At 43.9% G+C, this 17,058-nt stretch overlaps 1 protein-coding gene across 1 annotated transcript in view; it reads right to left on the bottom strand.

Moving 5' to 3' along the window:
• NEGR1 (neuronal growth regulator 1) overlaps window positions 1-17,058 on the bottom strand; it is a 1,016,240-nt gene that overhangs the window by 181,685 nt on the left and 817,497 nt on the right. The window contains exon 6 of the mRNA XM_044672722.1: window positions 9,552-9,703. Within this exon, the coding sequence (XP_044528657.1) occupies window positions 9,552-9,703 (152 nt within the window). The remainder of the gene's footprint in view (window positions 1-9,551; window positions 9,704-17,058) is intronic.

The following is a 17,058-nucleotide window of genomic DNA, read 5'->3' as shown; positions in this document are numbered from 1 at the left end:
TTTAGGAGTATGTCTTCCAAAACAAATCCAGAAACCATTTTAACATAATTATAAAATATTTTATACAAATAAAGTCAGATTTAAATAACTGATGAAATATTAATTGGTCATGTGTAGTCAGAGCTAATTAAAATGACAATCATCTAAACCAGTCAACTTCTTCAATGCTTCAATGCCATCTGAATTGAAAAGTCTTACATGAACTGATGCAAAGTGAATTGAGGAGAACCAGAAGAATATTGTACACAGTGACAGCAATATTTCTTGATGAACAACTGTGAATGACCTAGTTATTCTCAATAATGCAGTGATCCAAGACAATCCCAGAGGAATATGATGAAAGATGCCATCTGCCCTACAAAAAAAGAACTGATGGAGTCTGAATGCAGACTGAAAAATACTATATTTCATTTTCTTTCTTTTTTTCCATTTAAGATTTCTTCCACAAAATATGACTAACAGAAAAAAATTTTGATTTCACATACAAAATCTATATCAGATTGTTTAACATCCCAGGGAATTGGGAGGGCAATGAGGAGAAGAAAGGAGGGAGGGTCAGAAGAAGAGAAAGAATTAAAAAAAAAACCCTAAAAGTAAATGTTAAAAATTGTTTTTATAAGTACTAGAGAAAAATATTATTTAAAAAATAATCATTTCCTAATCCCTTCCTTATTCTGTAAAATGATGTGTGAGGTATCTTCTAGATCCAATTCTGTGACCTGGTAGTCCTGTGCCTTGTCCAAAGTTAGCTGCAAAATGAAATTTGAACTTGGATTCCCTTATTATATCTTATTCCAAAGTCTCCCTGATATGTGCAGTGAAAGGTAAAGAACATTAAAAAGTCAATGGGAAGAAAATTGGGACCCTGAACAACAGTATCCCTTGGAGGATATACATCCCTCTAACTGGGTCATTTTTACCTGTGGTGAATATTCTACTTGAATTCTCTTTATAAGTCACTGAGCCCAGCCCACTGAGTAAATCCATTAAATAAGGAGATGTAATTTTCATATATTTCCCCAATTGCTTTAAAACTAATTTTCTTTTGCTTTAGAAAAAGCGAGGTTCATAGAAATATCACTGCTTTCATAGTTCATTCTTTCACCCCTTTAAAATGTATTTTTGTGTTTTATATGGAGAAGCAGGAAAGAAAAGGCAAAAAAAAATATTCTTTTACTTCACTTTTCTCTTTTATGGACCACTCTTTTAATTATTCTTCATACTGACTGGGGAGAAATAGGGAGTTTAAGAATGTACACTCCTCAGCACTTTATAATCATCATTTAGTTCTCACATATCCCCACGCAGAATATATTAGTGGTCACATTTCCATTTTTCAAAGGAGGAAATGGTACAATATTGAGCCAGGCATAGAGGGGGTCAGAGCTCAGGGGAAAGAGCAATGGCTTTGGGCAAGCCACTTAACTTCTGTTAGGCTCAGTTTTCTCATGTGAAAAGGATGAGGCTAAAGAAAATATTCTCGAAGGTCCTTTTGGGCTCCCAAACTGTGAAATCGATTTCAATTGGATTTTAGATGGAATCCTTTTGAATCCTGCCTCTGTTACTTTCTACATGTGTGATCTTGGGCAAGTCACGCCCTCTCTGGAGCTCAGTTTTCTCTTCTAGAAAAGGAGGAAATTAGATTCAACGATCTTTAAGGCCTCTAGCAGCCCTGCCTTTCCCAGTTCCTAACATCTTACCCCATGTCTAGTCCTAAGAGATAATGTATGTTCTAAGTCACACATCAAGTCACCCTTTCCTCTTTCTACACACAGAAAGCCAGTGACCTTTGGATGTTTCTTAGGAAAAGTAGGCATGACATTATTCATGGGACGATCTAATAGGTTATTTCAATTTGTACTAAAGAAGCAATTTAGGAAATGTTCTCCTCAACTTAATGGTCATGTTAGATAGGGGTAGACCTGAATACCTTCACATCCATTCACTAGAATGTTAAGTTCCTCGAGGACAGGAACTCCTGGATTTTGGTCTTTATAACTCCACCGAGCCCAGAGTAACTTAACAAATGGGAGAATGTCCATGAATTTGTCTTGAATGAATAGCATGTTTGAATTTTTATGAGCTTTGGTAGCCACACAAACACACACACACACACACACATGTACATACATACATACACGTGAATGCATTTCCCCTTTAGATTCTAATCCAATTTGTTGTGGAGTTAGAGCCTTGTGAAATAAAATAAGACAACAAAAAGGTCTACCCTAGTGCCTTTTCATCAGTTATTGGCCAACAGAATTGAAACTGTGAACATAAAGGAAATTTCCCCCGAGAATACATTTCTTTTTCAAGATGACAAAATGATTAGGCCAGCCATGCTATTGAGCTAAACTTTATGGAAACTCACCACAGAGGCAAACACATTAAAAAACAATTTTTCTGTCAATATAAAAATAATTTTGAGTTCAATGACAAAAAGCACTAAAGGTGGGGAGGGGAATTGTACCTGGAGAATTTCTACTTAGTTGAGAGGCAAGGAAAAATGTTTTTAATAACCATTCATTCAGTAATACTGGAGTTAGTATTTAGAAAGTGACATGGTGCTGTGGGGAAGAGGATTGGATTTAGGGGCCAAGAACATGAGTTTGAGTGCTGGCTTTTCAAATTTTTAGAATTCAAGAGACATTTAATCTTGCTAAGTCTCTATTTCCTCATGTATAAAATTAAGGGAGGGGCTGGAGGTGCCCACTTAGATGACCTCTAACGTTCCTTCCAAGTAGAAGTTTATAATCTTATCCATATTAGTTCTTTTCATGTCCTAATTGAGCAAGTCACTTTCCCAGTCTAGGCTCAAGATCAGGAGTCGGCAACCTTTTTGGCCATGAGAGCCATAAACGCTACATATTTTAGATGACATTTCGTGAGAGCCCTGCAGAGCTCACAGAGCCACTCCTGAAACAGCGCCTGAAAAAAATGGACTTTATGGCTCCTGCAGAAAGAGCCAGATCTGGCCCTCAAAAGAGCCAGATATGGCTCGAGAGCCACACGTTGCCGACCCCTGCTCTAGGTTTTTAGTAAGAAGAAAAACAGTTGGAATTGATGATGACTTCTGAAAGTCTCTCTCTCTCTGTCTCCTTATTTCTCTCTCTGTCTCTCTCCTCTCTGTCTCTCCCTCCACCCCCTCTCTCATTAGCAGGGAGGATTCAGAATATTTCTAGAACCAGGGAGGTATGGCTTCCAAACTATCTTTTAGTCTCAGAATGCTGTTGTTGTCTTTTTAATAGAACTTTGGCCTTAATTGGTATTAAAAGCTCCCAATGAAATTCCCCTCTAGGAATGTAGCTCTGTCATTGGTTTACAACTTGGAGTCTTAGAATCTTCCGCGGTGTCCTGGCTTCCTAACGGCAACCCAGAGGGGTGGAGAGACTGCACACAAGCAGAGTATCTCTCCATCTCTTGGTGGGGATTCTTTACATCTGATTCATGGTCGGAGGTAAACTACAAAGGACGATACCCAGTGCCGGCTGGATCGTACCCAGGAACCACTTTGAGAGCTGGGAGTCATCCACAAGCGTAGGAGGGAGGCACGCGCGGCGGGTTGGCACCAGGAGTTCAGAGTATGTGCTGGAGATTCGCGCTCTGTAGAGCGCGTCCTTTCCGAAGCTGTCAGCGGCGCCAGCACTGCAGAGCGGAGTGTCTTCTCGCCATCCAGATTCTTGGTGGCCCAGACGTGGAGGGACGTTATGGTTGGGTTAGGGAGGAACCGGAGCTAGTTTGGGGGGGTGGTGGGGAGGCAGGCTTCTTCCCTGGGCTCTGAGGACTACTACAATGTATTCTGCTCATTTTATCTCACTATCACTGCCTTCCTTCACAGTCACTTAGGGGTTTTCAGGTATTATCTGAGGAGGGACTCATAGACTTCATCAGTTGGCCAAAGGGACCTCTTGCACAACCAAGAGGAAGAACCCGGCCTGAGACTTTCTGTCCAACGCCCACCACCCAATACATCCACAAACAGTCATTGAGCCTTTGCTTTGTGCCCTGGTTGGTGCTAAGCCTGGGAATACAAAGAAAAAGAAACAATGGTCCCGGCCCAAGAAACTTCCCTTTGAATGAGGGAGATGGCCAATGAGCAGAGAGGTTCGAACAGGACGGAGCTAGTGGAAGGTCCCTCAGAGAGGAAGCGAGTTGTAGGCAGAAGGGTGAGGAATGGTCTTCTGTAGGTGGGGGGACCTGACCTAGCAGAAGGAAGTTGGGGATTCTGAGAGCTGAGAGTTAGGAGGGAAGCATTGGAGGCCTGGAGGCCAAGCACAGGGAAAGCACACAGATGGGAAAGGGAGGATGATGGTGGGTGAAGAGCAGTGAGGACACCTTGGCCAGACTGTCTGGGGAAGAAGGTGTATAAGATTGGAAAAGCAGGATGGCCCAGGCCACGAGGAGCGATTAATTCCAAATATGAAGAGCCACCCAGGCCACTCAGGACTGTTAATTCCAATTTTATATTGGATCCTGGAGGTAAGAGGGAACTACTGGAGTTCATTGAGCATCTCTGCTTCCACAAAATCACTTTGGAAGCTCTGGGGAAGGTACAATAAAGTGGGAAGAGACTTGAGGCAGGGAGTCCTATTAGGATGTTGTTATTGCAGTAGTCTGAAGAGGAATCAGTTCTCTGGGGCTGAAACTCTTAGAAAACTATTATTTGTAAGTGAAGAATTATGTATTTGGTCCTTACTGTGGCCACAACCCAAGCCCAAGACCAGGGCTCCCGGAAGGGGATGCTGGGAAGTAAAAGACTTGATTTCAGACCTCCAGAAACTTAGAGCCTAGACTAGCCTTCCAGGCCCAGATAAATCAGGAGAGTTATGGTGTGATGGCTGGCCATCTCTATCAAGGTCTCGGGGTCGATTGCTTATCCTGGTTGCTCAGAGCCCTGCACATGAGGATAGGAATGGGAGAAGATGCTCTATGATGAGTTAAAGCAAACACCCGTCATCAGGCAACAGAGGCCCAGTAGAGGCCCAGGGGATGACGAGCTTCTGGTAGAAGCATGGTGTAACTCCCACAGCTCACCCCGATGGCACTTTGGGTTGCTCCACAGCTAATGTTCTCACATCAAGTTTTCCAAGAGAGTCTATTTGTTCTCAAACTGAGATTTTGAGGCTATCATTTCATTTTACGGAGTTCGCCTGGGAGTCGATGCCACAACCCTGCTCTGTGCCGGCCCTCGCACCTGGCTCTGCCTGCCTTGAAAGAGCTGGGCCCTGGGCATGCCCAAGAGTCCAGCAGTCGGTCATCAGTGCACCCAGGATGGGACAACAGTAAGACCCAGGCAATAGAAGCCCTAAAAAGAAAACAATGCCTGGGATAGAGGGCTTGAAGGGATCTTGGGGATCCCCTAGCCCATCCTCCTTATTTTAGGGATGGTCAGTGGTCAACTCAATTATGAGTCATTAGAATGTGAGCTTCTTGTGAGGTCACTCAAGGTGACTTCCCTGATTCCCAAACTAAGGATCTTAGATTATGGGAACTGTTGTGAGGAAGATTAGATTAGTTATTAATTAAGAATTAAGGTTGACCTAGCAGGAAGGAGCTGGAGCTGGGAATTCCAAGTTGGAATGAAGGAGGAGGAAGAAGTGCCTTGTGCCCTGAGAGAGGACTCCATTAGTGGTGGGACAAACTGTTGCCAGCCTGGTAGATCTCAGAGTAAAGGACACCCTGCATCCTGATTTTCCCTGGGATCCTGTATGGTGGTGGCATCTAGCAAAGAGGTCAAGATCTTCAGTGGGCTGTACCAAGAGAAGAGGAGAAGTTGGAGATCTGGTGGACAGAGTCTTGAGCACACCCTTTCAACTTGGTACCTAAGACCACCTTGGCTCTTGGCATCCAGAGATCATCGGTGGGTTGCAGTGAGAACCCCTAAGCCACATAAGCCCTTAGCTGTGTTCAAGCCTGGCAGGTCCAGGTCTGAGGCAGTCACCCAGAGACTCCATTACAGCTCCTTGGGCCCTGTCTGTTTAGGTCACTAAGTTAGTGTAGGGAAATCTTCCCCTTTCCCTGTGGGTTTTGTCATTAGGTTTTAAGGGTTTAGAGTAGACATCCCTATCCCACCTTTTAGTTGTTCATAATTAAAACCAGTTACAACCTGTTACCTTGCCTGTTGGAATCAAAGCCTCTGGCCCAGGGTGACAGTTGATCAACTGTCCCTTTGTCAGTTAGGAGCAGCTTGGCTGTTCTGGTCTCCATGTCCAGGTCTAGTCTCTCATAAACCCCAGTGTGTGTACTCACAATCACCTAGTTTTATTATAATATCCCTGGTGACCCCATTACCTTTACTTATCACTTTCTACAGTTGGCACTACCAGATGGGTGGATAGAAAGACAGACAGGAAGTGTGCCTTTACTTATCACTTTATACAGAATATAGACCACAGGGCCAGCTTGCTATGGGGTCACCATATTCTACATCTAAAGTTGGAGGGCACCTGGGGCCGCGTAGCCTGACCCCCTCATTTGGCAGGTGAGGAAGGTGAGATCCACCAAGAAAGGTCAGGCAACCTGCCCATGGACACGCAGGCCATCCATGGAGAAACCTGAATCTGAAGCAAGGTCCTTTGGCTATAAATACAAGCTGCTTGTCATGCCGCCATGCTGTCCTGATCTCATTCTCCCCAGTAGGACACAGGCTTCCTGAAAGCAGAAATGTTTAGTCTTCATCTTTATATCCCAAGTGCCTATCATCGTGCCTTGCCTATGAGATGTGCTTAATCAATACGTGTCCTTGGAGTTCCCTGTTTCTGGCCATTACTGGGACTTGTCAAAACAGAAACTGGAGGTGCAGAAAGACTCAATCCTCACCCAAGAAGCATATATTTAGTCCCTGTTTGGCATCAAGAACTCTCTCTGGTACCTAACTTGATTGTGACCTCGTAGGTCATGGTTTGAACCAACGTCATCTGACTCCCAAACCAGGAATCTCTTCATTTCACCTGTTTCCCTGATCACGTTTTCTCCCCCAACATAATGAGCTCCTGGCAGGCTATGACTTTATCTTGGCAGTGGGTCCCCAGTGGCTAGGACAGTGTTTGGCACTAAATGCACAATTAATAAATGTTTGTTGAATGTACTTGGCTCGAGCCTCCTCTTTGGGTCCATGCTGGAAGAAGGCTTTGGCTTCCACATCTCAGCATTCCCCCTTTCTTACTTGGTCCCATTTAAATGATTTCCATAGTTTTCCTCTTACAGACTTTCAATAAAGGCCTTCCCTGTCTTGATATCAGCAGAGTGTATTGTGGCAAAATGGATGGCATCCGAGAATGGGACCATTGTGCTCTCCTGTCTGCAGAGGCCACATTTCCAGACAGCCATCCCGAAGCAGCTAATTACGGATCTTTCAGAGAAACTGGGCGTCTATTGCATATCACGAGGCCCCATTTTCCATTGTGTTGATGGATGTGCAGCTCTAGAACTGTTGGACCTGTCTGTCCAGAAGTCACGCACACAGTTCCACACACACAGTTCCACACACACCAACATGCGCGTGCACGCACACACACACACACACACACACACACACACACACACACACACACACGCCTCCACGTTAGGGCTAAAGGAGTATACCAGGGGCAGCAATGAGTCCACCATTGGAGATGTCTACAATCACTAGTGAAATCCAGAAGCTAGGCAGGCACTTTCAGATTCATCCAAGCAGAGCAGATCACAGGATACAGAGAAAAACCCCAATATTTTCTTCCAGTAGTCTTCCTCAATGGATTACTTCCTGATGATAATGGAAATAGGATAATAGGAAAACCCTAGTGGGTGCGGCAGAAGTCTAAAGGAGGTCTCCATCATGATTTTGGTTTCCAATTCGTATGATTTAATCCTACTTCTTTATTAGAAATAGGGCTTTGAAAGTCCAGAGTCCAGTGTCTTAAATGTCCCATTGCTCATGTTTTCTGATCTATTTATCTTAAAATATTAGTCATTTGCTTCTACAGAACATTCATATATGTTTGAAATGGATACCTGTTGCTCTCCAATGTTAGGTGCTTTGGACAAAATGGGTCCCCCTCCTATCACCAGGCAGAGAAGACGTAGAAAAAAGCTAAATTCTAATGTGGTTTGGGCACAGGGAAACACAAAACAAAACAACTAGCTCTTTCAGACCTTATGTTGGGGTACATCCAAGCCTCTGATTTTTTCAGGTCTTGAGAACTTCCACTGTGGAAACTCCCTTCACTATGCAGATCAGCAACTTGTCTATGCCTCGTGACCTCAGAGAGTTCCCCAGGGCCTGAGAAGTTAAAGGACTTTTCATCCAGGGATCACCAGCCAGTAGGAGTCAGAAGCAGGCCTTCCTTGAACCCAGGCCTTCCTGATTTCAAGGTCTGACTCTATCCACTATGCCATGCTGCCTTTCTTCTGAGTGTGGTCATAAGAAATATGAAGCAATACTCCATCAGCGCTCTAAAAATGTAACCTTTCAATGAGCAATGGAGGCAGAGCCATACGAGAACTCTGCATTCTTCTAAGCTAACAGGGCCATCCTTTTCTTTGAAATCTGAGGTTCAGAATTGAGGGGGTGCATGTGGAGAAATCCTGCCATGGTTTGGATGACTCCAATCATAAGCAGGAGGAACCTGGGGGATCCCACCCCTTCCCCTCTGCTTAACAAGGCTGTGATGAGCACATGGACATTCACAGCACGCTCGCATCTAAGAGGAGCTCTTTCAAGACCCCCAAAATGACTAGTAAAAAAAGAGCATCACCACAGTCAGTGGCCTCCTCCTGGATGACAAGGTGCTTTCTGATTGGCCTGGGACATGAAAGACACTTTTCCAGAAATGCCTTTCAGGCCTTTGGAGAAAACCTCCATCTCCAATTGAGCTGTTTTATAATGGTGACGTGGCATTGGCCATCGACGTTGAAGAAAAAGCCCTGCCCACGTCTGTCCTAGCCCTCCACTCTGACTCCTCCTGAAGCTGACCCTTGTCTACCCTTCCTAAGGATCAGGGTAATGCAGGATTGCACTTGGGATTTTCAGGATCTAGTGGGTAATCTATTAATAAAATTCAGCTTTTGTTTCCCAAAATAGGATCAATAATGGGGTTTCCACATGGAGTCTAGGCTTGGTCTAGGAGCAGCCGTCTTATGCCTTGCTGCTTATACCATGTGCTAAATTTAGAATGTTCCAAGACACGTCTGAAAGAAAACAACGAGCACAAAAGCCCCTGCCCTGTGGTGCAAGTTTTACAGTCCTGCAGAATATCAGAAGGGAACACCATGCCAGCCACAGTCAGTTGGGAGGCAGAATTCAGCTGGGACCTCACTGTCATTCTTTCTTCTTCCTGAGCAGTCAAACATCTTCTCAAATAGCCACATCTCAGCTCTACAGGAGTCACACATTCCTCCTTGATCAGCTCGTCATTAGGCAAGGTAAGCAACGTGCAGACAAACGCACCCCCCCCCCCCAATGCGACACCAGGGACGAGGCTCCCCGAGGACCAGCATTCGGTCCCTCAGCCATGGAGACAGACAGAGGTAACCATCCCAGTGCCCCCAGGCAGCATGTTTCTGTTACTCACGGTTAAGAGGCAAGCTGGCATTGGTCGTGCCTAGCTTATTGGCAGCCACACAAGTGTAGTTCCCAAAGTGCTCCTGTGTAACGTTGGTGACGGTGAGGATGGATCTTGTACTGAAGTTCTGAATGATGATTCCTTGTTGACCGTTGAAGAGCCTAGAAGACAAAAGCAAACTCGAGGTCAGTCGATATTTTATATACAATTGGAGCTTTTTCTAGGTTGGTGTTCCTGTGGGAACATAATCATACTCCATCAATTCAATCCATTTAAATTCAATTCGATTTCACACTTATGTAGAGATCTGCTATCTACACAGCATTGTCCTTTTGATGGAAACAAAGGAAAAAAGAATAGCCCCCGTTTTCCAGGAGTTTACTGGGAGGATCCAATATGTATGGAACCAAGTCTTGGCCACAATGCCAGTGGGCACATGCACATTGACACCACCATTGAGTTACCAATGAGAAGAGAAGAGAAGAAGCATTTATATAACATCTACATGGGCCAGGCACCATATTGTTTCACAAAATGAGCTCATTTGATCCTTACAGCAGCCCTTGATGGTATATGCTCCTATTATCCCCATTTTGTTGTTGCTGTTGGTCTTTGGTAATTCATATAATATTGTTTCACTCATGGTGTGTGCTAAAGGAAGGGATAGAACTATCTTTTAAGTCTCTTCTACGTATAAATCCAGTTGGATTACATTTAATATAAGGAAACAAACATTTATTAAATCCTCACCATGTGTCAGTTTTCCTCTCTCCCCACCAAACTCCCACCACCAAATCTTATATTCACAGTGTTACTACTATGTTCAAAAACCCACAATAGCTCCAAGATCCCCTCTGGATTATGTCCACATCCAATTTGCAGTACCTTAAAGGGCATCTACTGATTTTAGGCACAAGACTTGGATTCATATCTCTCTTTCCCCCACTCTCCACTTTTGGGAGCCACTTAAACTCCTTGGGCTTCAGTTTCTCAACTATAAAATGAGAGGGTTGTACTAGATGTCCTCTGAAATCTCTTCTTGCTTCAGATCTATGATCCTGTGATGGCAGCATAACTAATTGTCAGAATCTGCTATTGTTTCTATGAACAAATATTTATTAAGTGCCTGATATATTCCAGGAACTGTCCTAAGCTCAGAGATATACAAAGAGGCAAAATACATTTGCTGCCCCCAAGGAGCTTGCAGTACAAGGGGGAGACAACATACATACAAATCTGTACAAACAAAACTATATTCGGGGCTGTTGTTCTGTTGAGATCAAATCTTCTTGATCTCATTGACGGTTTGAGGTTATCTTGGAAAAGATACTAGTGGTTAGCTATTTCCTTCTCCAGTTCATTTTACAGATGAGAAAACTGAGGCAAATAGGGAGAAATGATATGTTCATGGCCACATGGCTAGAAAATATCTGAGGAAGAATTTGAACTAATAAAGATGAGTCTTCCTGATTCCACGTCCAGTGCTATATCCACTGTACAAACTAGCTGCCCATATACAAGATAACTTTAACCTTTTATATAAAGAATAAATAGAAAATAATTAACATAACATGAACCTCCCATAAAGGAAGGCCACTCTTCTTATCATTCTTAATACATAATAATATGATGTATATGTATATATGTATCTATCTATCTATATATAAAACTCTTTAGATATCATCCATCTACCCATCCACCCACCCATCATCCTACCCATTCATCCATCTATTTATCTATCCAGCCATCCATCTATCTGTCTGTCTGTCTATGCATCCATCCATCCATCCATCCATCGATCTATTTATCTATTTATCCATCCATCTGTCTGTCTGTCTATGTACCTATCTATCTCTCTATCTTTCCATCCATCCATCCATCTATCTATCTATCTATCTATCTATCTATCCGTCTGTCTGTCTGTCTGTCTATCTATCTGTCTATCTATCTGTCTGTCCATCAGTACGTCTGTCTATCTGTCTGTCTGTCTCTCTTCATGTCTGTCTATTTATGGAAGGCAGTAGGAGATAAGAGTCAGAATCGATCAAGCGCTGCTCATACACTAGTCACTGTGATGACCAGTAGGGGAATGAATGAAGGCAAGCCAAGAAGCACACATTCTCATTGGAGAAGACAGCAAACAAAGGGAAGCAGGAATGGGCTGGGACACCTCCCAAGCTGAGTATGTGGTTCTGGCTAGGGAAGGCGGGAACACAGGGAGCAGATTGGGGGACCCAGAGGAGGGGCTGTTTCTGGGAGGAAAGTTAGGGAGATGATGGTTGAGGTGGAGAAGACATCATGAGGAATAGGGTATAAAAAGCTGAATCAGCCATAGAAAAGGCCAAAGTGCATCACTCAGAGCCATCTAACAGCTAAAGCTATTCCCATTTATGATGGGCCACTATAGCATAGAGCAGCAAACTCTCCATGGAGGTCTTCAAGCTCACAGATGTGGCGTGGCCGCTTCTTGGCTCTGCTCAAGAGGGATTCTCTCTCAGGTACACCTTATACCAGATGGTTGTTGGGGTCTTTGCCAGCTTCAAAATTCCCTGATTCTCTGATTTGACCTGAGTCTTGATTTCCCCATTTGCTACCTAGTTGACTTTGGCCATGTCAGCTTCTTAGTTCCTCTGTTTTCTTGTCCCTGAAATAAGGGTGGTAAGGGCTAGATGATGGTGGTTAAATGATTTGTCCAAGGTCACATAGGAATTATCTCAGGTCAGATTTAAATCCAGGTCTTACCCATCCCTAGGGCTTCAAATCCCTGGGTTCAAATTAGGCCTCAGATACATCCTAACTATATGATCCTGGGCAAGTCACTGAACAATCATTGTCTAGCCCTTACCATAATTCTGCTTTGGAATAAATACTCAACAAGTATTCTAAGACAGAAGGTAAGGGTGAAAAAAAAGGATATATTTCCAAGAAAGGTGACTTATCATTTTTGTATTTTATCAATGAAATTTACTACTAGATATAAAATATGCAAGTTTGTGTCAGTCAGCATTATTTTAATTCAATTCAAAGACCATTTATTAAGTTCCTCTGACTTTCCATCCGCTTGGTAAGGGCTAAAAAAAAAGACACAAATAGAAAACCAAAATGGAGTCTGTTCTTAGGTAGCTTACATTCCACTGTGGGTGAGAAACTTGTACAATTGATAAGCAAATACAAAATAAATATGAAATAACACCAAGAAGTGGAGGCAGCAGAAATCAGATGCTAACCAGAGCTGGGCTAGAGAAGCTCTCAGCCTTGGTCCTATATGGGTCTTCTCTTCTTTTGTTAATTTTCCAAGGTTTAGTGTTATGGTTTTATTTTAAAAGTAGCACAAATGCTAAGAAAAGGGCATTCCCCTGAGAATTCCTTTTGAACACCACTGCATTGTGTAATAAGGTTTGCATCTCATCTAAGATAAAATATACTGTTCTTAAGTGCAAGATTAAAATAGGTGTCCCTGCTTGATTACGCCGGGGATTACTTACATGTCATGTAAGAGCAGAATCGGGGCTCATCCAGGCTCCAACTAAACCCTCATCGTGTTAATAAAACGTTGGCTTGAATAAACATTGAACTAATGTTAACCTGAGCAATAATCGGGATCCTCTCTAGCTGGGCTACAAGAAAGTCCGACAGGAAGCAGAGAGAGGAAGGCCACCCGGGGCGTCTCCCTTCCTGCCTCCCAGTGCAAATCTATTGTCATTAGCGGCAAATTTCCATAGTGATTATTGGATATCTCTCTGCATCCCATTAATGACTTCATTTTCAACTCATCAGCTTACGTTGCTGCATCAGAGATGACAGCTCCATGTCACTAGAAGCTTCCGAATCCCAGCCCCAATCAAGCCTGCCCGTCTCTAGATCATGGACCCATTCTCTGGTGGCTGCCACTCCTTGGGGAGAGATCCGTACTGAGCCTTCTCTGCCCAAGCCAGGTCTCCACTTGGCCACTAGAAAATGCAGAAGAAATTAAGCAGGCTCTCTAGAGGAGTGAGCAAATCTTTGGGGGAAATTCTGAAGAGAAGGGGATGGAGAAAAGGGCATTCTCGCATCCCCCACGAGACTGTAGCATCCCTGCATCCTTAGTCGCTGAGCCGTCTTGTCAGGATTATAGATTTCCAGTTTGAAGGGACCTCAGAGGTCATTTTGTGGTTTCACAAATGAGACAATCGAGCCTCAGGATGGATGTCTCTCTTCCAGGGTCAACAGGTAATAAGAGGCAGGGCTGAAATTCAGAAATTGTGTTTAAAAGGGACGGACGGGGCATGGCATAGCACTCTCTTCCATTGTAGCAGACAAATTCCTTTTTAACACCATTTGCTCCTTTTTGAAATTTTAAGGGAAAAAGCCCTTTGTCAAATGACTTAGGAGGAGCAGGGTGACATGTCTAAACTCATGATTTATCTGTGCTGGAAGTGGTCAGGTAGAAGCTCCCGTTGCCCACCAGACTCTAATGGAGAAGTAACTTTGCTTGGGAGCACTGAAAGATGGACGGGTCCATGGCGGCCCATGGCCACATCTCTCAAGGTATCAGAGGCGTGTCCGGTTCCTGGATTTTCCTGATTTCAAGATCAGTCCTTTCTCCACTGCACCTGATGGGAAACAACTATCATTCTTCCTTTTGACAGAGGGACACCTGACCTGCTTAAAAAGCCACGGGTCCTTAGTCCTTTTGGGGGTGGAAAGGACCCCCTGAGTAGTCTGGTGAAATCTCCAGTCTTCTTTTTATAAGAGCACTTTTAAATAACTGAAGGAAATTCTAAACTTCAGCTGGAGCTCAGGGAAAGGAAAGATGCATTTTCCCCATCCAGATCCCAGCATCCTTTGAAATTTACCCACAGTCCAATGGGGGGGTCTGTGGGCCCAGGTTCAAGACTTGTGACTTCAGCCCTGGGGCCCCTCAGCTGCTAACGTGTGACTTACTTCCTTGGGGTCCCTCGATATCTCTGGACAATTCCATCTAAGGGACGGCCTTTCGTCCTGCCTCGAAGCTGAACTCTGACGTGTTGTCTCTCCTAATTAGGGTTCCCACTTCAAGAGTAGCAACCATTTGTGTTTTCAAATTTTGATTCCCAATACTCAGCGCAGAGCTTAGCACATAGTCAGAGCTTAAATAAAAGTTATTTTTTTTTCATTCCTGCATTTCTGGAAAAAACAACCAGTCCAGCAATCAGAAAACATCCATTAAGAATCCCCCAAATGTGTGTCCAATCCTGTACTGAGTCCTGGAGGTGCCAAGACAGAAAAAAAGTGATCCTCCTGTGGGGAGCACAATACGTATGTGTATGTCTGTATATAAATAAAATATATGTCTCTATACACACATCTATACGTATGTAGAATATACATACATGTGCTATACATACCTATCTATATACATATCTGTATATGTACACATATGATAGACAAATGGATAAATATTTATAAAACATATAACAGATGTTTATCCAGCCTCTAGTGGTCATGGCATCACCTGCATCCAAATGGAAACAATGGAAACTCTTCCACGAGAATGGCTCCACAGTTGCTTCTTCTTCCCACGGCAGTTAACTAAGGGATCCTCACCCGGGGAAAACCACGGACGAGGGCGCCTTCATACCAAAATTCAGGTCAGAATTTGGGGCCTCATCGAGATCTCGGCTGTCTTCTTAGGCCAAATGAATAAATAAAAGGTTTATCCAACTATTTTAACTTCGGAGAGCCCTTCCATTCCAGGTTAGCTCAAAGGTTTGCCACTTCCAAGATCCTGAGCACTGACGTTTCCCTCTAGAATGCAACTCGCTCAATTCTTTTCAGTTAATCTAAACCAGTGATGGGCAAACTACAGCCCACCGGGAAGATGCAGCCCCCTGAAATGTTCTATCTGGCCAGGCGACATTCTTCCTAATCTGATGAATACAACGAGTGGGATACAGTACAATGAAATTTCGAAAGAGTTGTCTTAGAAACAGACTGACAGACTGACAGAAGAGCCTTTCCTTTCCTTTGGCCCCTCTTTAAAAAGTTGGCCCATCCCTGGTCTAGACGGTCACTTCTGTTCTGCCCTCACTTTTCCCTCTTCGGTAAGTTAGTCGACTGGCATATATTGGCCACCTAGTTAAAGAGTTTGACAAAACACTCTTATCTGCCCTTGAAAGTCTTGTCCTCTTGTCCAGCCAGCGCTTACATTCTGTAGTCCTTAACCTTGTCACCCCATCATCTGCCTTTTCTCCTTCTCTCCCCACCTCCCCAGTGGCTTCCACGCAGAGCTTTCCTGCCCTACTGAAGAACTGCAGAATTAGATGGAAACTCGAAGGTCATCTCACGCAGCATGAATAGGAATTTCCTTGGATTTTGTCATCAGAGGGCTCTCAAACAGGGACCCAGTTCAGCATCCATCGCATCAATTTGTATTTACAGACTTGAGCTGCTCTTCGCTCGGTGGCTGCATGCTCCAGGGCTCTGTTGGCTGACGGCTTGTTCCACTGGGATTTATTAGGAAGCTAGAGAGAATGATCAGAGTTCCAGGGACTCTCCCACTCCCCTGGTCCTGACCCACCCACATCCAGCCTGCCAGCTTCCATTCATTCTCACAGCATAATCCTAGCACCGTTAATTCTGCATGCCAATGGCAGGGTACAAAGGGAGCTGAGGCACACTGACTCAATTTAAGAAAGCCCAGCAAAAAGGAGTCAAAGAAGGAAAGTGACTCCTGACTTGTGTGTGTGTGTGTGCGTGTGTGTGTGTGTGTGTGTGTGCACGCGCGTGCCGTAGGGTGAAGATGGGAAGACAATAATGGGTCATTGAAAGAAGAGAAAGCTATTCAACTATTATTTTACTTGGGTTTTCTCTGTAAATGAGGATGATCTTTGGACTCAAAAGACAGAACAAAGGAGGCGATGGGAGACGGTATCCAAGAAAAAAAGGGAGGCAGGAAGAAAGCACCTGGCTGGCTTTAATTGGTCTGAGTCTTCAAGCCAAAACAAATGCGGTCTTCGTGTACTGAAATAACTGGTGGGCACGATTTCAGGCCCACTCTATGGGCTATTTGTAGAATGTAGAGAAAGTGACAGATATCTGAAGACTCGAAGAACAATTGTTTTTCCCTACATTAGAAAAAAATGGGAAGAGAACGAAATCTACAAACTAAGTTTGACAATAATTCTGAAAAAAAAAAGTCTAGTATATGTATAATCATTAAAGAGAATATGAAGGGGTCAGCTAGGTGGCTTAGTGGATTGAGAGCCAGGCCTAGGGATGGGATGTCTTGGGTTCAAATCTGACCTCAGACACAGCATAGCTGTGTGACCCTGGGCAAATCACTTAACCACCATTGCCTGGTCATTAGCACTCTTCTGCCTTGGAACCAATACATAGAATTGATTCCAAGGCAGTTCAGGATTAAGAGGGAGACAAAGAAACAGAGACAGAGAGAGAGAAGAAGAGAAGAGAAGGGAAGGGAAGGGAAGGGAAGGGAAGGGAAGGGAAGGGAAGGGAAGGGAAGGGAAGGGAAGGGAAGGGAAGGGAAGGGAAGGGA

The sequence above is a fragment of the Gracilinanus agilis genome, chromosome 4 (genome assembly GCF_016433145.1).
Source record: "Gracilinanus agilis isolate LMUSP501 chromosome 4, AgileGrace, whole genome shotgun sequence".
NCBI classification, from domain to species: domain Eukaryota; kingdom Metazoa; phylum Chordata; class Mammalia; order Didelphimorphia; family Didelphidae; genus Gracilinanus; species Gracilinanus agilis.
Note: the sequence above shows the minus strand (reverse complement) of the source record. Positions and strands in the feature narration are given on the sequence as shown.